At 58.3% G+C, this 22,682-nt stretch overlaps 1 protein-coding gene across 1 annotated transcript; it reads left to right on the top strand.

Annotated features, from left to right (window-relative positions):
• Positions 1-16,132: 16,132 nt before the first annotated feature.
• Positions 16,133-17,980, top strand: LOC138822130 (uncharacterized protein DKFZp434B061-like). Its single transcript, XM_070014684.1, has one exon. It carries the CDS (start codon positions 16,133-16,135, stop codon positions 17,978-17,980), a length of 1,848 nt encoding a protein of 615 aa, XP_069870785.1.
• Positions 17,981-22,682: the final 4,702 nt, after the last annotated feature.

The raw sequence follows: 22,682 nt of genomic DNA, 5'->3' as shown, positions 1-22,682 counted from the left end.
AGGGGGGGAGGGGGGACTCGCACGTGTGCTGCATGAGACCTGTGTGTCTGCACTGTGGGGGGGAGGGGCACACAGGCCTGTGTGTCTGCACTGTGGTGGGGGGGGGAGGGGGGAGGGGTGTGCAGGCCTGTGTGTCTGCACTGTGGGGGGAGGGGCGCGCAGGCCTGTGTGTCTGCACTGTGGGGGGAGGGGCACGCAGGCCTGTGTGTCTGCACTGTGGGGGGGGGGGAGGGGGGAGGGGTGTGCAGGCCTGTGTGTCTGCCCTGTGGGGGGGAGGGGGGAGGGGCACGCAGGCCTGTGTGTCTGCACTGTGGGGGGAGGGGCACACAGGCCTGTGTGTCTGCACTGTGGGGGGAGGGGGAGGGGCACGCAGGCCTGTGTGTCTGCACTGTGGGGGGAGGGGCGCGCAGGCCTGTGTGTCTGCACTGTGGGGAGGGGGGAGGGGGGAGGGGCACGCAGGCCTGTGTGTCTGCACTGTGGGGGGAGGGGCACGCAGGCCTGTGTGTCTGCACTGTGGGGGGAGGGGCACGCAGGCCTGTGTGTCTGCACTGTGGGGGGGGGGGGAGGGGGGAGGGGCACGCAGGCCTGTGTGTCTGCACTGTGGGGGGGAGGGGGGAGGGGCACGCAGGCCTGTGTGTCTGCCCTGTGGGGGGAGGGGGAGGGGTGTGCAGGCCTGTGTGTCTGCACTGTGGGGGGAGGGGCACGCAGGCCTGTGTGTCTGCACTGTGGGGGGAGGGGCACGCAGGCCTGTGTGTCTGCACTGTGGGGGGGAGGGGTGTGCAGGCCTGTGTGTCTGCACTGTGGGGGGAGGGGGAGGGGCACGCAGGCCTGTGTGTCTGCACTGTGGGGGGGAGGGGTGTGCAGGCCTGTGTGTCTGCCCTGTGGGGGGGAGGGGGGAGGGGCACACAGGCCTGTGTGTCTGCCCTGTGGGGGGAGGGGGAGGGGCACGCAGGCCTGTGTGTCTGCACTGTGGGGGGAGGGGTGTGCAGGCCTGTGTGTCTGCACTGTGGGGAGGGGGAGGGGGGAGGGGCACGCAGGCCTGTGTGTCTGCACTGTGGGGGGAGGGGCGCGCAGGCCTGTGTGTCTGCACTGTGGGGGGGGGAGGGGGAGGGGCACGCAGGCCTGTGTGTCTGCACTGTGGGGGGAGGGGCGCGCAGGCCTGTGTGTCTGCACTGTGGGGGGGAGGGGGAGGGGCACGCAGGCCTGTGTGTCTGCACTGTGGGGGGAGGGGGAGGGGCACGCAGGCCTGTGTGTCTGCACTGTGGGGGGGAGGGGGAGGGGCACGCAGGCCTGTGTGTCTGCACTGTGGGGGGAGGGGCGCGCAGGCCTGTGTGTCTGCACTGTGGGGGGGGGAGGGGGAGGGGCACGCAGGCCTGTGTGTCTGCACTGTGGGGGGAGGGGCGCGCAGGCCTGTGTGTCTGCACTGTGGGGGGGAGGGGGAGGGGCACGCAGGCCTGTGTGTCTGCACTGTGGGGGGAGGGGGAGGGGCACGCAGGCCTGTGTGTCTGCACTGTGGGGGGAGGGGGAGGGGCACACAGGCCTGTGTGTCTGCCCTGTGGGGGGGAGGGGGAGGGGCACGCAGGCCTGTGTGTCTGCACTGTGGGGGGAGGGGGAGGGGCACGCAGGCCTGTGTGTCTGCACTGTGGGGGGAGGGGCACGCAGGCCTGTGTGTCTGCACTGTGGGGGGGAGGGGGAGGGGCACGCAGGCCTGTGTGTCTGCACTGTGGGGGGAGGGGGAGGGGCACGCAGGCCTGTGTGTCTGCACTGTGGGGGGAGGGGCACGCAGGCCTGTGTGTTTGCACTGTGGGGGGAAGGGGGGAGGGGCATGCAGGCCTGTGTGTCTGCCCTGTGGTGGGGGGCTGGGGGGGAACGCATCCCTGAGTCTCAGAGCACATGTCACCCCTGCTCAGTGTGCACCTGGACCATGGTCTCCATGGAAGAATGAGATCTGTGGTGGAGAAGAAGGAAGGTGTGAAATGGCTTTCCATCTCTCTCTCTCTCTCTCTCTCTCTCCCTCTCTCTCTCTCTCATGTGTACACACGCGCGCACACACACACACACACACACACACAGCCTAGAGGGGCCTGCCTCCTTCTGCAGCTGGCAGCCCTATTAATTACTTATGTTCACAGACATGATCTGAGCAAAACCCACCCAGTATTTGTCGTACAGAAAGAATGGCTCAGGGGCCCCAGGCAGCCCGGCGGGAGGCTGGGACACTTCTAGAGGAGCTCATTTGCATGAGCCGAGAGCTGCGTTTGGGAAGATGGAAGCCCTCTCCCTTCCCCTGATCAGGCAGCGGCAAGACGCTCGCTCCTATCAGAGGGAAAGGGGCCACATCAGCAAACCCGTCCTCTCTCCCTGCCCAAAGACTGACAAAAATGCACACACACAAGTGGCACAGATGTTTCCATCCCAGCACCTCACATAACTCCAAAGGGCTCTCGTGAGCGGCGCCTGTGAATATATTTCATGCCTGGCTCACTGAGAATTAGCATTGAAAATCATCACTGTGAGCGCAGGGCGTCGGATGAATTTCAATCCGGCCCATGAAGCAGCTCCTGCCGCCCCCAGTGTCAGCCAGCCACATCTCCACAGAGGCCCTTGCAGGACCAGCAGAAGTCCGGGTGTCACTCTTGACACGGCAGCGTGTCCCCTTCCACTGCCCAGCTGACAGCACGCCGGCGCCTGCCTGTTGCTCTACGCTGAGCAGACCCAGGTGCCCAGGCTCAACTCTCTGGGGTCCTCTGGGCGATGTCGGCTCCGCTCTGCATCTTGGATGGTAGGACTGCTGGACCAATTGATTTGCCTGCCAGCTGTTCCCGCAGCCAGGGGAGATGGCAGGGAACATCCGTGCAAGCAGAGACATCTTTCAAAGGAAAGTCACACTGATTCTGAAAGACAGTCAGGTGGGGACCGGCCTTGCCAGCACTGAGGTCACACCTCCTCCTCACTGCCTGCGGTAGCAGGGCCCCCGGGAGCCTGGGATCTCTGGATCCACATCACCACGGCCGAGATCTCTGCACTGCGTCCCCACAGCTCTGATCTTTCAGGACTGCTTACTCTCCTTTGCATTTTTCCACTTAATTTGCTGTTTTTGTTAATCGCACAGAGACAGCTCTGTCATGGAGGGGAACGGAGAGCCTGACAGTCTTGTGACTGTCTGCATTGATCAGAAGGGAAGATGCCCCGGGGACCGCCACCACAAATGCAGAGCTCCCACACTGTCCGCAGGGCCCTGAGGACACCTGTCCTCAGGGGTTTCATGCACAGGAAGGCCTGAGTGCACATGCGTGTGCATGCACAATGTGCACATGTATGTGTGCCGCAGAAGACTCCATACCACAGGTGCACACACAGTATGGAGAGCGGTCTGGACTCAACGTGGTCTGAGGTCTACCCCACTGTGGCCGAGCCGTGCTGCCCGGGGACAGCGTCTAGCCTGCGTGAGCCTCAGATTTTGTTTGAAAAGCTACCTGAATTTAAGGAGCCGGAAATGTGTGCGCCCTTGTCCCTGGCCCTCACTCCCGGACATCCTGGCTCGGCCCTTCCACCTCGGCCCCTGGGAAGGTGTGGCCAGGGTTGCTGTCTCCCAGGCTGCACGGGGAGACACGGAGCAGACCCAGCACGTGTCTGATCCCAGTCACCACAGGGAGAGCCCGCAGGGCCCCACACTGCCTCTCCTGAGGAGCTGGGAGGCGTAGGTCCAGACTGGCAGGGTAAGAGTCAACCACACGCAGCCCAGCTGGCCCTGACGGTAGCGAGGCTGACAAGAAAGGGGTCAGAGCAGAGCTGGGCCATCACCGCAGGCTGACCTCCATCTAGCAGGGTCACGCAGAGGGCCACGGGCTCTCTGTTTTCTGGATGAGATGGAGGGCCGTGCGCATTCTGTTTTCTGGATGGGCTGGGCCTCTTTGGAAGTATAAAGGGAGAGAAAGTGGGGAGAAGCCTGGAAACGTTTGTCCCCCCACCCCCACCCCATCCCACTAGTATGCAGGACCGTGTGGATGCTGTTCATCACTTGATTACCACCAGGGAGCCTACCTGCATGGCCTGCTGTCCTGATCCTGCCTGCTTCCAGTCACTGTCCTGGTCCTGCCTGCTAGTCACTGTCACGGTGGGGACCAGCCACCTGCCTGGACCAGCCCCTGTCACTGCCAGATGAGCTTCCATGGCCCGCACGCATAACCACCTTGATCATACATGGCCTGCACGCCCTGACTCCCGTGTCCCGACGGAGGCCGACACTCCCCACGCTTCTGGGATGGAGACAGGGGAAGCTCAGGTGAGCGTGGCCCTCAGAGGAGCCCTAGAAAGTTCTCTGTCACAACGAGGACTTCTCTCTATCTGCCGGCATTTCGAATCAGGCAGAGGTGTGGAAAATGGGATTTGTCGTGGATTTTCCTCTCTCGGCTGGAAGTGCTATGCGCTTCTCTAGTCAAGCCCGAGATAATTAAGCAGAATTTCTGAGCAAGAAGGGGGCTACTGTGAAAATGGGTTCCTACCTGTCATTGCCCATTACCAAGAAGAGTTCTGAGGGGTCAGAGGGAAAGGCGCCCAGTGGGTTTGCTCTCCTTCTGAGCCCAGCTTTCTCCAAGGCCCCTCATTCCCCTCCCCTCAGAGGACGCTCCTCCAAAATAATCCCATCTCCCAGAGTGGAAAGAAGAGATCCTCACCAATATGCGTTTGAAGGACACACAGATACACATGCATGCACACGCAACACACACATGCACGTGAACATGTACAGTACACACGCACACACGCACACACACACACACACACACACACACAGGTGCCACAGCATTCTGCTCAGGTCCTAGTCACAGCAGGTAAGGGTAGGAAATAGAAGAACATTCCGGGTTCATGACAGGGTCCAGGAGACCCATTGTGATGACCTCGTCTCAGCTCAGTCACTCACAGTCTTACCTAGAACCAAGTGAGATGGCGCAGGCGTGAGGTCCCAGCCCTCTGGTTGCCGCTTCCCTGGACTCCACAGGGTCATCCCGACGCCAGGCCCTTCACTGTCATCCTGGGGACGAAGCCACCTGCGGTCGGGCTGTTGTGAGCAGAGCGTCGGCGAGCAGGGGTATGCAGGGGTCTTTCTGCCTCCCATCCGTGCACAGCGCAGTCCAGGGGAAGGCCCGTCTTAGATTCTGGCAACTTCCATGCTGATTTCCAGAGTGCTTGCACCATCCTACATTCCCACCAGCAGGGCACCAGGATTCCTGTTTGCCGACATCTCCGTTGTAAATGGGGTGAGATGGAATATTGCTGTGCTTTTAATCTGCATTGCTGCAGAGCATTCCTCCTGTGGACAGCAGCCATTTGCGTTCCTTCTCCTGGGGACTGTGAGCTCCGCTTGGTGATGATGGTGGTGGTGATGGTGATGGCGACAATGATATTCATGGTCATAGGACATGCATGCAGCGAGGCAGCTGTCTAGGAGGACCAGGTGGAAGGAGTGAGGCAAGATGATAGAATACTGAGGAGTGAGGAGGAAACGCAAAATCCAGAAAACACTATTCAAGGAGGGCTGAGGGAGGGGGAGGGAGGGAGTGGTAATGTGACTTTGTTCAAAATGTGCTGTGGAGGTGTGTGGCCGCATCACAATGAAAGTCCCTCACACCACAGATGGATATTAATCCACACGTTCAGTGAGCCTGGCACTGGCGGCTCACACCTCCAATCCTCACCACTCAAATGACTGAGTCACGATCATGGTGTGAAGCCAGCCTGCAAGACAAACCTGAGACTCTCACCTCCAATTAACCAGCAGAAAGCTGGACCTGGAGGTGTGGCTCAAGTGATATAACACCAGCCATGAGCAAAAATAGCTAAGCAAGAGCACAAGACCCTGAGTTCAAGCCCATTACTGATGGGCACAGATGATGATAACAATGACGAGATAATGAAAGAGAAGAAAGGAGAAGGAGAAGAAGGAGGAAGAGGAAGAGGAGGAGGAAGAGGAGAGGGAGGAGGAGGAAAAGGAGAAGAAAAAGGAGGAAGAGGATGGGAGGAGGAGGGGAAGGAGGAGGAAGAGGGGAAGGAGGAGGAGAAGGAGGAGGAGGAAAAGGAGGGGGAGGAGGAGGGGAGGAGAAGGGGGAGAAGGAGGAAGGGGGAGGAGAGGGGAGGAGGAGAAAAAAGGAGGTAGAGGAGGGGGAGGAGGAGGAAGAGGAGAGGAAAGGGATGAGGAAGAGGAGGAGAGGGAGGAGAAGAACAGGAGAAAGAGGAAGGGGAGGAGGAGGAGGGGAAGGAAGGGGAGGAGGAGGGGAAGGAAGAGGAGGAGGGGGAAGAATACAAAGCCCCTGGGGCCTGGGGTCTTCCCAGCAGCCCATCGGCCAGTCTTCCAGCCGGCCCCCGGGTTGTGTGACCCTGGAGGAGGCCCAGCAAGCTGCTGGACGTGGGTAGCTCAGACACCGCTGGAGGCTGCTTCCGTCCTCAAGGTCCTTGGCTCCGGTGAGTGCTGGGACGAAGCTCACCATCAGCCGCTCCTCTCCCTGGAAAGGAGAGTGTGAAGGAGAAGTCCTGAGCACTCTCCCAACTTTCTGTCTCCTAAGTGAAAAAGAACGAACGTCGTTCTCCATGGAGAACCCAGGGAAATTCACGAAGAAGAGGAGACGTGGAGGGGGAGAGGGAAACACGCTGATGTGGCCTGGGAATGAACACAGAGAAGACCTGTCGGGGCGAGATCCTGCTGTGCACCGCAGGCTCCACACGGACCTGCTAAAGCCGGAAACACAAAGGCAGACCCTGAGTGCACCCCAGGGACTTTGCTGCCGCAGTCCCTCCTTGAGTGAGTTCTGAGACGGTGAATCTGCCCTGAGATGCGCAGGTCCACCCTGGCCATATGGCTTCCTCCCGCTCTTCCTCCCGCTCTTCCTCCCGCTCTTCCTCCCGCTCTTCCTCCCGCTCTTCCTCCCGCTCTTCCTCCCGCTCTTCCTCCCGCTCTTCCTCTTGCTCTTCCTCCCGCTCTTCCTCCCGCTTTTCCTCTTGCTCCTCCTCCCGCTCTTCCTCTTGCTCCTCCTCCCGCTCTTCCTCCTGCTCTTCCTCCTGCTCTTCCTCTTGCTCTTCCTCCCGCTCTTCCTCCCGCTCTTCCTCCCGCTCTTCCTCCCGCTCTTCCTCCCGCTCTTCCTCTTGCTCTTCCTCCCACTCTTCCTCTTGCTCCTCCTCCCGCTCTTCCTCCTGCTCTTCCTCCCGCTCTTCCTCCCGCTCTTCCTCCCGCTCTTCCTCCCGCTCTTCCTCTTGCTCTTCCTCTTGCTCTTCCTCCCGCTCTTCCTCCCACTCTTCCTCTTGCTCTTCCTCCCGCTCTTCCTCCCGCTCTTCCTCCCGCTCTTCCTCTTGCTCTTCTTCTTGCTCTTCTTCCCACTCTTCCTCCCGCTCTTCCTCCTGCTCTTCCTCCTCTTCTTCCTCTTGCTCTCCCTCCTGCTCTTCCTCCTGCTCTTCCTTCTCTAGCTTCTTCACAGTGCCCAAGCTGTCCCCACCACCAACACTGTCTCTGCGTGCTTGTTGATCCTCACTACAACCACAGTCGAGATCGCCAGCACCGGGGGCGACCTCAGGGTGACCCCGAGATTGCCAGCACCAGGGGCGATTTACAACAGGATCTGCCCACACCACCACACACACGCACACACACACCCGTGACCCCTTTAGCTCCTTACTACCTTCTCATCAAATCCACAGGACCACAGGCTTCCACAGAGCATTTCCTTCATTCACAGGCAGCCTGGTGTTGGCTGTCAGCGCTGCATGTGAGCACGTGATCGGCAAGGCTTCGCTTCCACGGCCGGGGGGCACAGAGAAGGACGGGGCCACCCTCAAGGGGTTGTCACTCAGAGACAGCAGCTGTGGTTCACAAGTGATGGGAACAGAGACTGCAATGCACACATGAGCCTCACACAGCAGAAGAGGTCTCAGCCTGGGGGAAGAGAGTGCAGACTCGGGGCCTGAGCCCCCTGAGGCTTCCTGGGGCAAGTTCTTCCCAAAGGGACAGCCATGTACACTCTTCACACCCTACCACAGAGACACACAAAGCACACACAGAAACACCAAGGCTCATGGATAGACACACAGGCACATACATGCACACAGACACACAGCAAAGGCACATGCGTACACACAGACACATAGAGACATACAAACATGCAAATAAATGCAACACAAAAAACACTTAGAGGCACATGCATGCTCACAAACATATGAACACAGACTCACACAAACACAGCAGACACACACGCAAACCCACAGACACACAAGGTACAGGCATCCACTCAAAATCATACACCAGTGCACACAGAGACACACAGACAGGAACATAAATGCACAAGCACACACACCACACACGTATAGACACCTCGACACAGACACACGGAGTCCAGACGTGGACCCCCGCAGAGGCCAGACTTGAGATTTCTGCAAACCCCAGAATTATCAGCACCCTTCCCACCCTTCCGGTACGGTCGCAGCCATCACGGGCACAATCAGTGTTGGCTCAGTGTGGTCAGTGTGCTCACTGTGGCTGTGGCTGGGATTCCCGGCTCGTCAGGTGATCCCCTGACCAGGGAGCAGAGGTTTCAGAACCCCCGCTGACAGCCGGGCCTGGGGTCTGGGTGTGCTGACCTTCAAAGGCTTGGGTCTCACCGGGAAGGGCAGCGCCCCAGGAAGCAGCGCGGATCAAGGCCCGGGGCATTCTTCTCTGCTTCTCACAGGGTCAGCAAATTCTGGGCACCACATTTCAGTTCTTTCCACCCTCCCATCTCTCACACGCACTCTCCACAGAGATCTCCACAGAGATGTCCACATCATCATATCGCTCACAGCTTCCATTCTCACACTGAACTAATCCCCAAAGCCCAAGTCCACACCTCTGTCCTCCCTGGTGTGACCACCACCGTCCACACCTCTGTCCTCCCTGGTGTGATCTCCCTGTCCACACCTCTGTCCTCCCTGGTGTGATCTCCCCCATCCACACCTCTGTCCTCCCTGGTGTGATCTCCCCGTCCACACCACTGTCCTCCCTGGTGTGACCTCCCCTGTCCACACCTCTGCCCTCCCTGGTATGACCTCCCCTGTCCACACCTCTGTCCTTCCTGGTGTGATCTCCCCGTCCACACCTCTGTCCTCCCTGGTGTGACCTCTCCCGTCCACACCTCTGCCCTCCCTGGTGTGATCTCCCCCCATCCACACCTCTGTCCTCACCCCTGTGTGACCTCCCCCACCTCTGCCCTCCCTGGTGTGACCTCCCCCGTCCATACCTCTGTCCTTCCTGGTGTGACCTCCATGAGCTCCTAGCAGGTTGCTGTGCAGCTTTTTTCTTCTTCTGTAGTGATTCTCCACATAGAATTGGGTGCTGTGATTCTCCACATAGAATTGTGTGCTGTGATTCTCCACATAGAATTGGGCGCTGTTTATTCACACAAGGGTTTAACTCATGAAATTCCCAATGGTCCATCTGAATAAAAGAGAAAGTATATATGATGAATGGACTCCAAGTTCTGACTTGACTTACCTGTGGGTGCGTCCCTCTACACCCCTTTACATCCCTCTCCCCTCTGTCCCCCTCCAGCTCTCTCATGCAGTCCCTGTCACTGTCTGTCTTTCTGTCTGTGTCTCTCTGCCTCAGTTTCCACTCTGAGCCCCACATGTTTCCTGCCGCCGAGCCTCCTGGCCCAACCTGGCCTCCCCTCCTCATGGGCCCTTTCTGGGCCATCCCCACGTGCCCACATTGTGACTCTGTAAGTACTGTAGGCATGTCCAAGCTCACACCCAGCTCTACCTGCCAGGTTTAATCCTCCAAAATGTAATGTCCAGCTCGCTAGCTCTAACTTAGGGGTGGTACGACCACTCTTGCCATCCCCAGCCCCAGTCTGCAATGCGGAGGAACAAGAACATTTTCTTTTTTCTGTCTCCACCACCAAGCGCACACTGGCTGTCCTTGCTGGACACCCTTCGGGGGGCCAGACCGCTGCGTCTCTGCCGTCCTTGTAGCCATGCGGCTGGCGCTGAGTCGCAGAGCGCACATTCCCGCTACCATGTGCCGGGGTGTGCCATCGAAGCAGTCCTGACTCCCCAGTCCCACCGTCTGTGGAAAAGCACCTATTCCTGTTATTGCTCTGGTGGCAGATGTCAAATTGGGACAGCCAGAAAATGCATCCAGAGGAAAGCATCTGCACGTGTTGGATGCGTGTGTGTCTGGTCAGCAACAGGGCAGAGGAGGGCTGGGAGACTTCACGTAGGGGGTGCGTGATGGCACGGGGATGGGGAGGGTGACCGAGGCCCACGAGCTGCGGGTGACGGGTGTCTTCTGAAGGCCTGTGGGGAGGGACCCCACGCTGAGAGCTAAGGAGAGGGTTAGCTTTGGGGAACTGGGCGCCTGAGCCAGAGACAAGGGCAATCCAAAGACGGTGACAATGGCTACCCTTGGAGATGTGACAGAGGAAGAGGAGCAGAGTGGCATCCTCCTGGACAGGGATGGGGGCAGAGCCCCCAGAGGGGCTGCCACGTCCATGAGGGGAAGAGATGCCCTGGCTCCCCTCCCCTTCCTCTCCATGTCCCTCCTCCTCCTCTCCCATGTCCCTCCTCCTCTTCCATGTCCCTCCCCTTCCTCTCCATGTCCCTCCCCTTCCTCTCCATGTCCCTCCTCCTCCTCTCCATGTCCCTCCTCCTCCTCTCCATGTCCCTCCTCCTCCTCTCCATGTCCCTCCTCCTCCTCTCCATGTCCCTCCCCTTCCTCTCCATGTCCCTCCCCTTCCTCTCCATGTCCCTCCTCCTGTCCCATGTCCCTCCCCTTCCTCTCCCATGTCTCTGTGGCCTCTCTGGGCAGCTGGACCGAGCTGATGGAGGGCAGCTTGCGGCCCCAGCATTCGCCCACAGGAGGGGAGTGCTACCAGACCCGCAGTACCAGACACAGGCGTCCTGGCCACCATGGGCTGAGATGGGCATTCGTCAAGGGCCTGTGGAGGACAGGGCCAGACAGCCATGAAACCCAGCACTTCAAGCACTGGACTGCTTAATCTGTCATCCTCCCTTCCAGCTCCCCCTAGAATGTGTAAAGTGTTTTTAAAATGTCATCCTGTCACCTCAGAGATAAGAAAAACCAAGGAAATGGGATTTCAGGAGAGCAGCAGGGATGCCCTGGGGATGCGTGGGGTGATGTGGGCCCAGCAGGGCTCCTCCTTGGGGAGGGAGGGGCGTCGGTACTACCATGCTGCTCTGGAAGATTCTGCTTCTTCTCTCCTGGGGTCTCTCACCCCCTGAGCCTCCGACGGAGGTCTTCGGCATCATGCTGGCCACAGAGCGACTGATTCCACCATCTGTGCCCCTGAATGAAAGTGATTTTAAGGGAAGATCTCACTGCACAGCGCAGACTGACCTAGAACGCTCCTACCTTAACCCGAAAGCTGACATTACAGGCATGCCCACCACACCTGGTGATCTTCCAGTCACTGAGATCACCAAAAGTGATCCTTTTGATATCTTAAGTGTTAAAGGGAAAACGCCAGTTTCTGTCGGGTCTTCGTCCATCCCACAAAGGATGGACAGGGTCCAAGGAAAGGTAAGTGTGGCCACTCGCCTGTTCCCCAACCTCTCTGAGCCCAGGAGACAAGCAGACCCAGCAGGGAGTCAAGTCAAGCAGAAACTCGTTTATTAACACACAGCAAGCACTTTTTAAAGCAAGACTGCGTGGGAGGGGAGGAAATTGAACCAACCAATCACTGTAAAGGTCACACCCTATCATGCACCTAAGCTTCCAGGAGCTGTTCACGCACTGAACGTAAACAAATCAGCTCTGCCCACTCCACTTCCTCTCAGAGCCATCTTTGCTGCCTGTGTGCCCCACAAGTTTCCACCCCAAGCGACCAGGAACAAAACTTGCGCTCTCGGTGCCATGACCTGGGGTGACCCACATGCCACTCTGCAGTGCCCTGGTACTGAGGGGTGGCACCTTCCAGAGCTGCCGGACCCTGTGGCCCCACACACTGCCCTCCAGGCCTGTCTGGCAGTGCTGCGCTTCTTTATGACTGCACCATCAAGGCCTTCACCAGCCACAGACCCTGACAAAGGCCAACTCTTTCCTGCATTGTTTACTCAGTTATGATGTTTCCTTAGTAGCAGAGTGTATACAAGAAAATGGGTGGAGCTTGTCAACCCCCCCCAAGTCAAAGCCTGTGGTCTGTGGGGACTTCCCAGGCCTGGAGTCACAGTCCCTCCATCATGGAGCCGGAGTCCCGCGGGTGCCTCCCAGCGTGGCACAGCTCCTTCATCACAGGTGGAACTCGGGAGGGAGGCAGGCCAGTCTCATCCTAGGTCACACCGCTCCAACGTGGCAAGGACACAAACTGCCAAGGATCAGGCCCACGGCTGACCCACATCTTCAATCACCCTGACCTCCCACCCCACCTCTCTGCCAACGCCACCGCCACCCTCCAAGACAGGGCCTCATTCACAAGGCCATCGCTCATCAACATCTTCCCGTGAGCACTCAGGCCACCCACCAAATGATTCCTCTCACCACCCCCTAGTGCGTGTCACCTTGTACCACCGCCTGCGCCATATTCAGTTAAAATAAATATCAAATACATATATCAAAACATATCATTAAAAATGTTTGAATTCACATGCATTCATAACACAAAGGAATCGTGTTGTGATAATTCCACCGATGTGCACAACACACTTGAACGCATTTGCCTCTTCCGCTATGCCCTCTGGTCCCCATGGCTTCCCCTTCCAAACTGCATTTGATTTCCGTGTGTGTGTGTGTGTGTGTGTGTGTGTGTGTGTGTGTGTGTGTGTGTGTGTGTGTGTGTGTGTGTGTATTAGGTATTTCAAAGAATTAGAAAGGTAGAAAATTAAACACCTAGAAATAGATCTATCTCACAGAAACTGATAGCAGCTTTTCATGAGAAGAGAAATGCTCAACAGCTGCATTGTGCCTAGGCCACCTGGTAGACAGAGGAAGGGTGGCAGGTCCCCCCAGTCTCTGTGCATAAGTGGTATTTACAACATCACCAATGAGTGTTTAAGTTATGTTTTATGTAAAGAAAGTGTGTATTCAATTTTACAAACACTTCAATTCAAAAGTAATATCCCTCTTTCTGCGTTTTGCTTCTCAAATCAGAAATGTTAGGTATCTGCAGGTCTGCATACGGCATTTTGTTCCAGGTTCTGAGCAAATGAAGCATTCGCAAAGCCACCGTAAGCCATGGGATGGAGAACAATAAACAGAACATTGCCAGATTCTCATGAAGCATCCGCTCAGTCTGCTCAGAGTTCCAGACCATGAGAGCCTTTGAAATGAGCAATGGACCTGCGCTGTCCGCGGTGCTGAAAGCAGGCACTGTGTCCGGCAAGCCGGAGTCAGGTCGGCAGCCCGGCACCTGTGGGGCGCTGCGATTCCCTGCTTTCATCAACAACCAGGAAGGCAGAATGAAGATACCACCAGCCTCACCATGGGTTTCCATATCATCTAACAAACCCGACTATCACAGCCAGGCGTCTGCGCACGCATACGGGGTCTCTGACCAGCAAGTCCACTCCCAACTTCCCTTCCTCGGCGTGCTGAGTGGAGGCAGCGCTGCTCATCTCCAGCAGAAGCCGTGAGCACGTGGGGTGCGGGACCAATGTGCCCCGAACTCAGACCATCCTCGCACACTCTGGAGTGTGTCCCCTCCACAGAGAACAGCACACCGGTGAGAGAACTCCACACATCTGGAGTGTGTCCCCTCCACAGAGAACAGCACACCGGTGAGAGAACTCCACACATCTGGAGTGTGTCCCCTCCACAGAGAACAGCACACCAGTGAGAGAACCCCAGACTTCAAGGCATGGAATGGGCTGCTGCCCCGTGACTGGCTGAGCGTACGGCCTCGGTGATTTATTTTAAATCTCATGCCAACTCTGAGAGGCAGGTATTCCTAACTTATTCTCAAGATGAGGAAGCTAAACCTGGAGAACTCATGCCGCTTCCTCCGGTAGACACTGGAATTAGCTAACGCATACACTTATCGATTCAATCAAAATCTCTCCTCCTACAGGGCAGCGTGCCGAGCTCTGGCAGCGTGTACAGGAAGGACGGGTCCGTCCGATCACTGCCTCCAAGGCTGAGAGTTAGGAAGAGGTAAATAAAAGGCAGTCAGGAGGAGCGTGGGCTGAGGCGGAGCTGATCATGTGAGCGCCGAGCTGCAGGTGAGAGGGACACAGCACATGTGAATGGAGGGTAACCGGTTGAGGCTTCCGCAGAGGATGCTTGGGTCTGAGGGCAGAGGACGCATGTATCTGAGGGCACAGAGGAGCGATGCATCTGAGGAGGCACCTTGAAGTCATTGAATCCCGTGGGAGTCAGGGCTCAGGCCAAATGGGCCACGGTATTGAGAAAGCAGTGCGGAACATGGCAGAGGGGACGGGGACCCTCTGAACTTGGGGTGCACAATGGTGGAATGAGAGTATGGGCAGACACAGAGAAACAGATTGGACTATGGCGGCACTTTGGGCTGAAGAGCAGAATGCTGAAGGGTGACACTGCAGAAAAAATCATGGATCGAGCCCTCCAGGAAGAGCCCCCATTTTTGCACCCCTGGAATGGAGCCTTGCTGCCATGGGGAGCTGGTGAGTGTCCGTCTCGGGTGGAATGGGGATGTGGTCGGACGTTGGTGCACATTCCACCCTCCCCTCGCTCTAGATCTGAGCAGGGCCTGTGAATGAGGATGTATGCACCTGCCCCGCAGCCAGCAAGGAGCCAGCCGGGCAGGCGGCAGGGCTGGTGAGCTGGGAGGGCTGTGCACGGGGCATCCAGTGAGCGAGAGGGGGGAGCAAAGGGGGCTGGGAAGAGGCTGCAGAGGACGATGCCAGGCAGAGCTCCCTCCCCAACAGCTCACACCCGCGCTGCACACACGGGCCCACAGCCATGCTCCTGCTGGAGAGGCTGCCAGGAACAGTCTAGGAGCAACCATCTGTATTCCACATTCCACCTGAGAGTGCCACCACGGCCTCACACGCATGCCGTGTGCAGTGTGGGCAGGTGCCTGCCTCATGTGTGTGCCGTGTGCTGCGAGGCCAGCCCCCGGCACACCACGGCCTCACACGTGTGCTGTGGGTCCTGTGTCCAGCCCCTGCTGCAGCTGCCCTTTCTCCCAGCCAGCAGTGCTCAGTCTCAGCTGGACCAGAATGGTGAACAGCACTGGCCTGGGCCTCTGTCCTGCTGGGCTTGGAGCCGTGGAGCACAGGGCTGTTAAGGTCTCCGAGCGTTGAATGACTGCTCTGGGCTGAACAAGGCATCTGCCCGCCCCACGGTCTCCACTCAGACCCTGCCTGGCTTGCCACATGCAGAGACTGGGTTCTTACACCCCGAGTTTCTAACCTGTCAAACCAGTTCAGCTTCACAGAAACCTTAAGTTGGACCCGTGATTCATGGCCATCGAGAGGCAAGAAAGACCTAGGCCTCTCAGTCGCCAGGGCCATTCCTTTGACGGCCTTCCTGGACTTGAATCATGTCTGGAGGCCAGTGTCTACCCCTCCGCGCTCCTGACATCCAGGCAGCTGGACTGTGAAAGTCGTGTCGAGGACGTGTGCACGAAGATGCTCAGAAATGCACTGGACATGCCCAGAGAGCTGGGAGGCAGAGCCAGTCCAGTGCCATGTCTGTGGACTTTCCCTCCATGAACGCGGCCCTCCCAAAGGCTCTGGGTCCACCCCTGTGCCTGGGGTTGGGATTCAGTACAGGAATCCAGAGGCACACACGACCCCGGCCCCTGCAGACGCTGCACTCAGAACTGATCATCCAAGTTCCGGAACGTACCAGCAGTGACCCATGGAACTGTGATTTCTGCTGACCCTCAGCCACAGGCCACGTCAGGCCTTTAGTCACGGCCACCATCCAGCCTGCTGGCCCCTCATTCTCATGCGCCCGCCCCAGTTCCACACACGCCCTCTGCTCTCCTCTCCCAGGGCCACCGGCAGCCATGACCCTTGTGTCTTCTTCACCCGCCCGAGCCTCCTGTTACCTCCTTCGTCTGCCTGGAATTCAGACTCTCATAGACCTCTAACTCCTTTGAGGGTGGCTCCCTGCCTCTCTCCAAACAACGCAGCCCTAGACAGATGTGGCAGAGGGCCCTGTCCTTGCACACCTCCCATGATGCTGCACTTCCTTCCACAAAAGCACCACCACCACCACGGTGGAGAGAGTGCTCCTCACACCATCCCCAGTCACACCAGAACTCACACCATCCCCAGTCACACTGCTCCTCACACCATCCCCAGTCACACCGTCCTCATACCATCCCCAGTCACACTGCTCCTCACACCATCCCCAGTCACACCGTCCTCACACCATCCCCAGTCACACTGCTCCTCACACCATTCTCAGTCACACTGGTCCTCACACCATCCCCAGTCACACCGGTCCTCACACCATCCCCAGTCACACCATCCTCACACCATCCTCAGTCACACTGGTCCTCACACCATCCTCAGTCACACCGTCCTCACACCATCCCCAGTCACACTGGTCCTCACACCATCCTCAGTCACACTGCTCCTCACACCATCCCCAGTCACACCATCCTCACACCATCCCCAGTCACACTGCTCCTCACACCATCCTCAGTCACACCGCTCCTCACACCATCCCCAGTCACACTGCTCCTCACACCATCCCCAGTCACACCGTCCTCACACCATCCCCAGTCACACTGCTGCTCACACCATTCTCAGTCACACCGGTCCTCACACCATCCCCTGTCATACCGGTCCTCACACCATCCCCAGTCATACCGGTCCTCACACCATCCCCAGTCACACTGCTCCTCACACCATCCTCAGTCACAGAAGAACTCACACCATCCCCAGTCACACCGTCCTCACACCATCCCCAGTCACACCGCTCCTCACACCATCCCCAGTCACACTGCTCCTCACACCATCCCCAGTCACACTGCTCCTCACACCATCCCCAGTCACACTGCTCCTCACACCATCCCCAGTCACACCGGTTCTCACACCATCCCCAGTCACACCGGTCCTCACACCATCCCCAGTCACACCATCCTCACACCATCCCCAGTCACACTGCTCCTCACACCATCCTCAGTCACACCGCTCCTCACACCATACCCAGTCACACCGTCCTCACACCATCCTCAGTCACACTGGTCCTCACACCATCCCCAGTCACACCGCTCCTCACACCATCCTCAGTCACACCGGTCCTCACACCATCCTCAGTCACACTGCTGCTCACACCATCCTCAGTCACACCAGTCCTCACACCATCCCCAGTCACACTGGTCCTCACACCATCCCCAGTCACACTGCTCCTCACACCATCCCCAGTCACACCGCTCCTCACACCATCCCCAGTCACACCGCTCCTCACACCATCCCCAGTCACACCGGTCCTCACACCATCCCCAGTCACACCGGTCCTCACACCATCCCCAGTCACACTGTCCTCACACCATCCTCAGTCACACCGGTCCTCACACCATCCTCAGTCACACCAGAACTCACACCATCCTCAGTCACACCGGTCCTCACACCATCCCCAGTCACACTGGTCCTCACACCATCCTCAGTCACACTGGTCCTCACACCATCCCCAGTCACAGAAGAACTCACACCATCCTCAGTCACACCGGTCCTCACACCATTCTCAGTCACACTGGTCCTCACACCATCCCCAGTCACACTGCTCCTCACACCATCCTCAGTCACACCGGTCCTCACACCATCCCCAGTCACACTGGTCCTCACACCATCCCCAGTCACACTGGTCCTCACACCATCCTTAGCAACACTGGTCCTCACACCGTCCTCAAGCTATACTGGTCCTCACACCATCCTCAGTCACACTGCTCCTCACACCGTCCTCAGTCACACCAGAACTCACACCATCCTCAGTCACACCAGAACTCTCTGGTGGCCTCCACTCACTGCTGCCAAGCCCAAGGCTTTGCCCTTATCAAACATTTTCCAGCCTTAACACCTCCATTCAATCCCACCTTTCAGACCATCCACTCAAACTTTCAGTGTGGTTTGTTATTTTTCTTACCAATTCCACTTGTGTCCTAACACACTTACCTCCGCCTTTCACAGGTCCGGCCCTCGCCAGCTGCCTTCCACCATGAGGGCCTCAGGCACCATCCTCGCGGACAGCTCCCCACACACCTCTGAGTTACTTTCCCCGTACGTCCTCCAGCAGATCCGCCTAGCGCTCACCAGGTGGTTAGTGCACAGCTGCCATCCGTGCAGACCAAGAGCATCACACACCTCCATGCCTGCATAGACACACGTCTATGCCGCCAGCACAGGCTCACAGCTGGAATGGAGCACTGTGCTGCCCACAGGCCACCTCCATTCCTCAGGCCGACTCCATTCTCTCCCTCCAAACTCCAGCCTCTCCTCCCTTGCTTCTTACTCAGGTAATAACCTTCTTATATCAAGGAGAAAGCAGATGCAAAACTCCACACACCCCTCCGTCACTCTCCCGGCTTACTTCGTGCCCAAATGTGGACTTTCCTATTCACTCACGGAGATCCCTCCATGCTCTGAGTGCCATGCTGTGTGCTGATTCCCAGCCCCCCTCATGCCAGCTGCCCCTGTGCCCAGTCCACCCCCCACACCTACTCACACCAGCTGCCCCTGCCCCCAGTCCACCCACCCACGCCAGCTGCCTCTGCCCCAAGCCAGCCCATCAGGCTATCCTCTCTACCACTAGGCCTCTTCCAGAACCAGCACAGTGTCCTCTCTACCCTGAGTCCTTCTCATCCAGGTGCTGGTCTCAGCTCATTCTGAGTGTACAAAATACCACTAAGTACCCGTCCCTATGACCCAGCACCACCAGGTCATGCACAGCCCACTTCTCAAATGGAGCTCAGGTTGCACCACACACTTGCTCTAAGTCTTTCTTCCATGTAAACTACTGCTCAAAACATCACAGCTTCTCCCATGGGGCCCTTGGCACGGGCCTGCCACCTTCTGATGCATCCTCGCTCCCTCTTCTCACGCCATGACCTTCTCTGATCACACCAGCTCTCCTCTGGCCAGCCACACCTGCTGACCCTGTTCCTGGTCACTCCTGCTTCATGGGGGCACCTCCTTCCCACCTCTCCCTGGTCAGGTGGGCTGCCCTCTTACCTGCTCCTGAGGATGCCCCCTCTGCCGTTCCCCACCTGCCTCTTCAAGCCCCTGTCTGGACCCCCGCTGCGATCACAGCCTGCCCATCTCCACTGGAACAAATGCTCCCGCAGGCTGGCTTCCAATTTGGCTTTTTAGCTCATTCTTTCCTGTATCCTCAGCATACACAGGCTTCCCATAAAGAAGTAATGGATAGTTTTGCTCACTCTAGCCCGGGAGCCATCATAATGATTATTGTCTAATAAATGCTGACTATTCAAAAGACATATTATACACCTCCATTCTGTTCTTCACAAATCTCCAGAGACAACAATCTCCACATTACAGGTGAGCGGGTGGTGAGGCACGTGGGAAGCTGAAGTGGAGAGGGCCCGTGTTCCTGCCTCCACAGTCCACGTGGGGCCTCTTGGTCACGGGTTGGTGTGTGTGTGAAGCTGTGATGGGACAGGAAGAGGGGAGGAAGCAAGCAAGTCAATCATGGGCTCTGGAAGGTTCCTGCCACAGAGGATTCATTCACCCATAGATTCCGATGGCCTCTCCAAGGGCATCATCCCTGGTACACCCCCCAACATGTCCCCAGAGGTGGCACCATGCCCCACAAGGACAGCGTCAGGAGCAAAGTGGTAACTGAGGGCCTGGCCCCGCTGCCCTGGCTCTTCCTCAAGCCCCGCCTCACTGCTCCTGAGAATGAGGCTCACTCTCCTTGCACCACTGCGTGGGAAGCTAGGGCACAACTCTCTAAAGTTACTATCACCGTGGTTGTCAGACATTCCTCTCGCACATGGAACAAAGGCTCCTACCTGGTCCTCCTCCCTCTCATGAGTGCTCCCTCCTAGTCCTCCCCCTCTAACACCTGGACCTCCTCCCTCTCATGAGTGCTCCCTTCTGGTCCTCCCCCTCTAACACCTGCTCCTCCTCCCTCTCATGAGTGCTCCCTCCTGGTCCTCCCCCTCTAACACCTGGTCCTCCTCCCTCTCATGAGTGCTCCCTCCTGGTCCTCTGCCCTCTAACACCTGGACCTCCTCCCTCTCATGAGTGCTCCCTCCTAGTCCTCCCCCTATAACACCTGGTCCTCCTCCCTCTCATGAGTGCTCCCTCCTGGTCCTCTGCCCTCTCACCTACCTGGTCCTCCTCCCTCTCATGAGTGCTCCCTCCTGGTCCTCCCCCTCTAATACCTGGTCCTCCTCCCTCTCATGAGTGCTCCCTCCTAGTCCTCTGCCCTCTAACACCTGGACCTCCTCCCTCTCATGAGTGCTCCCTCCTGGTCCTCCCCCTCTAACACCTGGACCTCCTCCCTCTCATGAGTGCTCCCTTCTGGTCCTTCCTCTCACCACCTGACTGGACACAGTGACCCCTCACCCTGGCTGGACACGGGTGACCTCTCCGTGCCCTGTTATACCAGTGCTGGCGGATCTGGGAGCAGGGCTGTGTGTGTGCTGAGGAGATGGTGAAAGGGTTGCTCTGTGCTCCATACCAAGCAGCTGCGCCAGCCTCAGGGCTTTGCCCGAGAGTGGGAATGACCGAGGCAGTCCCAGAGCAGAGGCAGCCCTGGAAATCAGAAGGAACACTTGCGCACGGTCCACCCAAACGAAATGATCATAACCAGAATGCACAGGAGCTCAAGCCACTCAGCCGCCAAACTGCCAAGCAAGATGGGGGCCTGATGTGAACAGACCTCCTCAGGAGAAGATACACACGCGGCCGAGAAACATGTGCACCATGCACATGCTCACGGCTCTTCATCAGGGGAGTGCCACGCCGACTGCTGTCTCGTTCCAGGGAGAGGGGTGGTTACAAAAAAGACGAGGAAAGGGGTCGATCCAGGGAACGAGGAGTCAGAGGACCAGCCCCACTCATCCTCCCAGCCAGCCTGTGACGCCAGGCCCCTCCCAGACTGCCCTGTCACCCCACACTCCCACCGCAGGGCCACACCTGAGTGGATGGCACCTGCATGCCCAAGAGACACCAGCACCCTCCGCAGCAGCAGAGCCAGGGAACCAGCCTGGCTCATGGATGCATACGTGGGTGAATAAAACGTGATGTGCACGCACAAGTGGCATATTACTCCAGCCCAGAAAATAATAAATCCTTGCCAGTCACGGCAACATGGTGGAGCCGAAGGACACAAAGTGAAGAGGCACAAAGACCGGCGCTGGGGCTGAGCTCCTGGGGGAGGCTGGGAAAGGAAGGAGGAGGAGGGTGGGCCACTGTGCCGTCAGCACAGGTGTGCACCTGGAGTGTGTCGCACAGTGGGCTAAACGAGGGTCGCCAACAATTAACTGAGTATTTCAACACTGCTGGTAGGGATGTGTCCCCAGTCCAGAGAAGCGGCACACGTGTGAGTAGCCAGCCACGCCAGGCCCTTGCCCGACGGTTACAGATTCTGTTCACGTACTGAAACCTTGTGCCGTGCCCTAAAACTATGTGTCATCGCTGAGCATCGATTGAAAGTCAAAATAACTTCCAAGGAGCAGGGTGGGTCCGCTGTGCACTGGCCTGTCTCCAGGCTTGAGCTCCGGAAGTGGGTCCTAGGGTTCCCTCCGCACGCTCAGGAGCACGTTGCCCCCTCCCCTCGCCCACACCACAGCCGTGGGCCCTGGCGCCATTCCCCGCCCTGCAGAGGACTTGGGTCCGCATGCAGGCGCCCCCCCAGGCCCCGTGAATATTCTCAGTGCTGTGGCTCCCGTTCCATCCCCCCCCCCCCGATCCCCCAGGACTGTGCCGATGGGCAGCGGGCTGTACTCCAGGCACCTTCCGGAGAGGTGACATTCACAGACCTGGCGAGCGGCTGCAGCCTTGCCCTCATGAGCATGAGGCCCTGCTCAGAGCCGGGGCCGGCAGCCAGGACACCAGCCCGGGCACCTCACAGGCCCCTGAAGCCACTCCCTCAAAGGGACAAGTCAACCGCTTCCAACTGTGACCAGAGGCCCACGGTGACGCAGCTGGCCAAAGAGAGCCACCCTCCTCCCTCCTCCCTCTGGTGGTGCCCGCCCCTCCCTTCACGTCCTGGGGCTAGGCTTGGAGACATACCACCCCTCTCCTCCTGGCTTGGTGCAGAGAAGGTGACGCAGCAATCAGCCTCTGTGGGATCTGCAGGTGGCCCCGGCCGGCTCACCAGGCTGGCACTGCGTGGCACACACGGCATCATCACCTGCAGGCCTCACACACTCAGTGAGCCCCTCCTCTGTCTGCACACCATGGCAGTGTGGCAGGAAAAGCACAGAGCTTGCCCTGCAGGTGCACATGCTCTGTCCTCAGCTCAGAGGGTCAGCCGAGGCCCAACACACCGCCGGCAGACTCAGAGCCATCAAGGGGCGGGGGTCTCGGGGTGCTCTGAACTCCCGATTGTCCCCGAGGTCCTCACACTTGGGCCTTGTCCCTGGGCAGACGGGGCAGCGCTACACACAGGGTCGTGTAGCACACAGACCACAGCGGAGAGCAGCAAACAAGCCACGGGGGAACCAAAGCTGAGGGCTGCAGCCTAGTCCTGAGGAGGGAGATTTCTCTAAGCAAGTTGGTGTCTCACAACTCTGGTCCCCAGCGATGAC

The sequence above is a fragment of the Dipodomys merriami genome, unplaced genomic scaffold, assembly GCF_024711535.1.
Source record: "Dipodomys merriami isolate MVZ:Mamm:240054 unplaced genomic scaffold, mDipMer1.0.p SCAF_99, whole genome shotgun sequence".
NCBI lineage: Eukaryota > Metazoa > Chordata > Mammalia > Rodentia > Heteromyidae > Dipodomys > Dipodomys merriami.
Note: the sequence above shows the minus strand (reverse complement) of the source record. Positions and strands in the feature narration are given on the sequence as shown.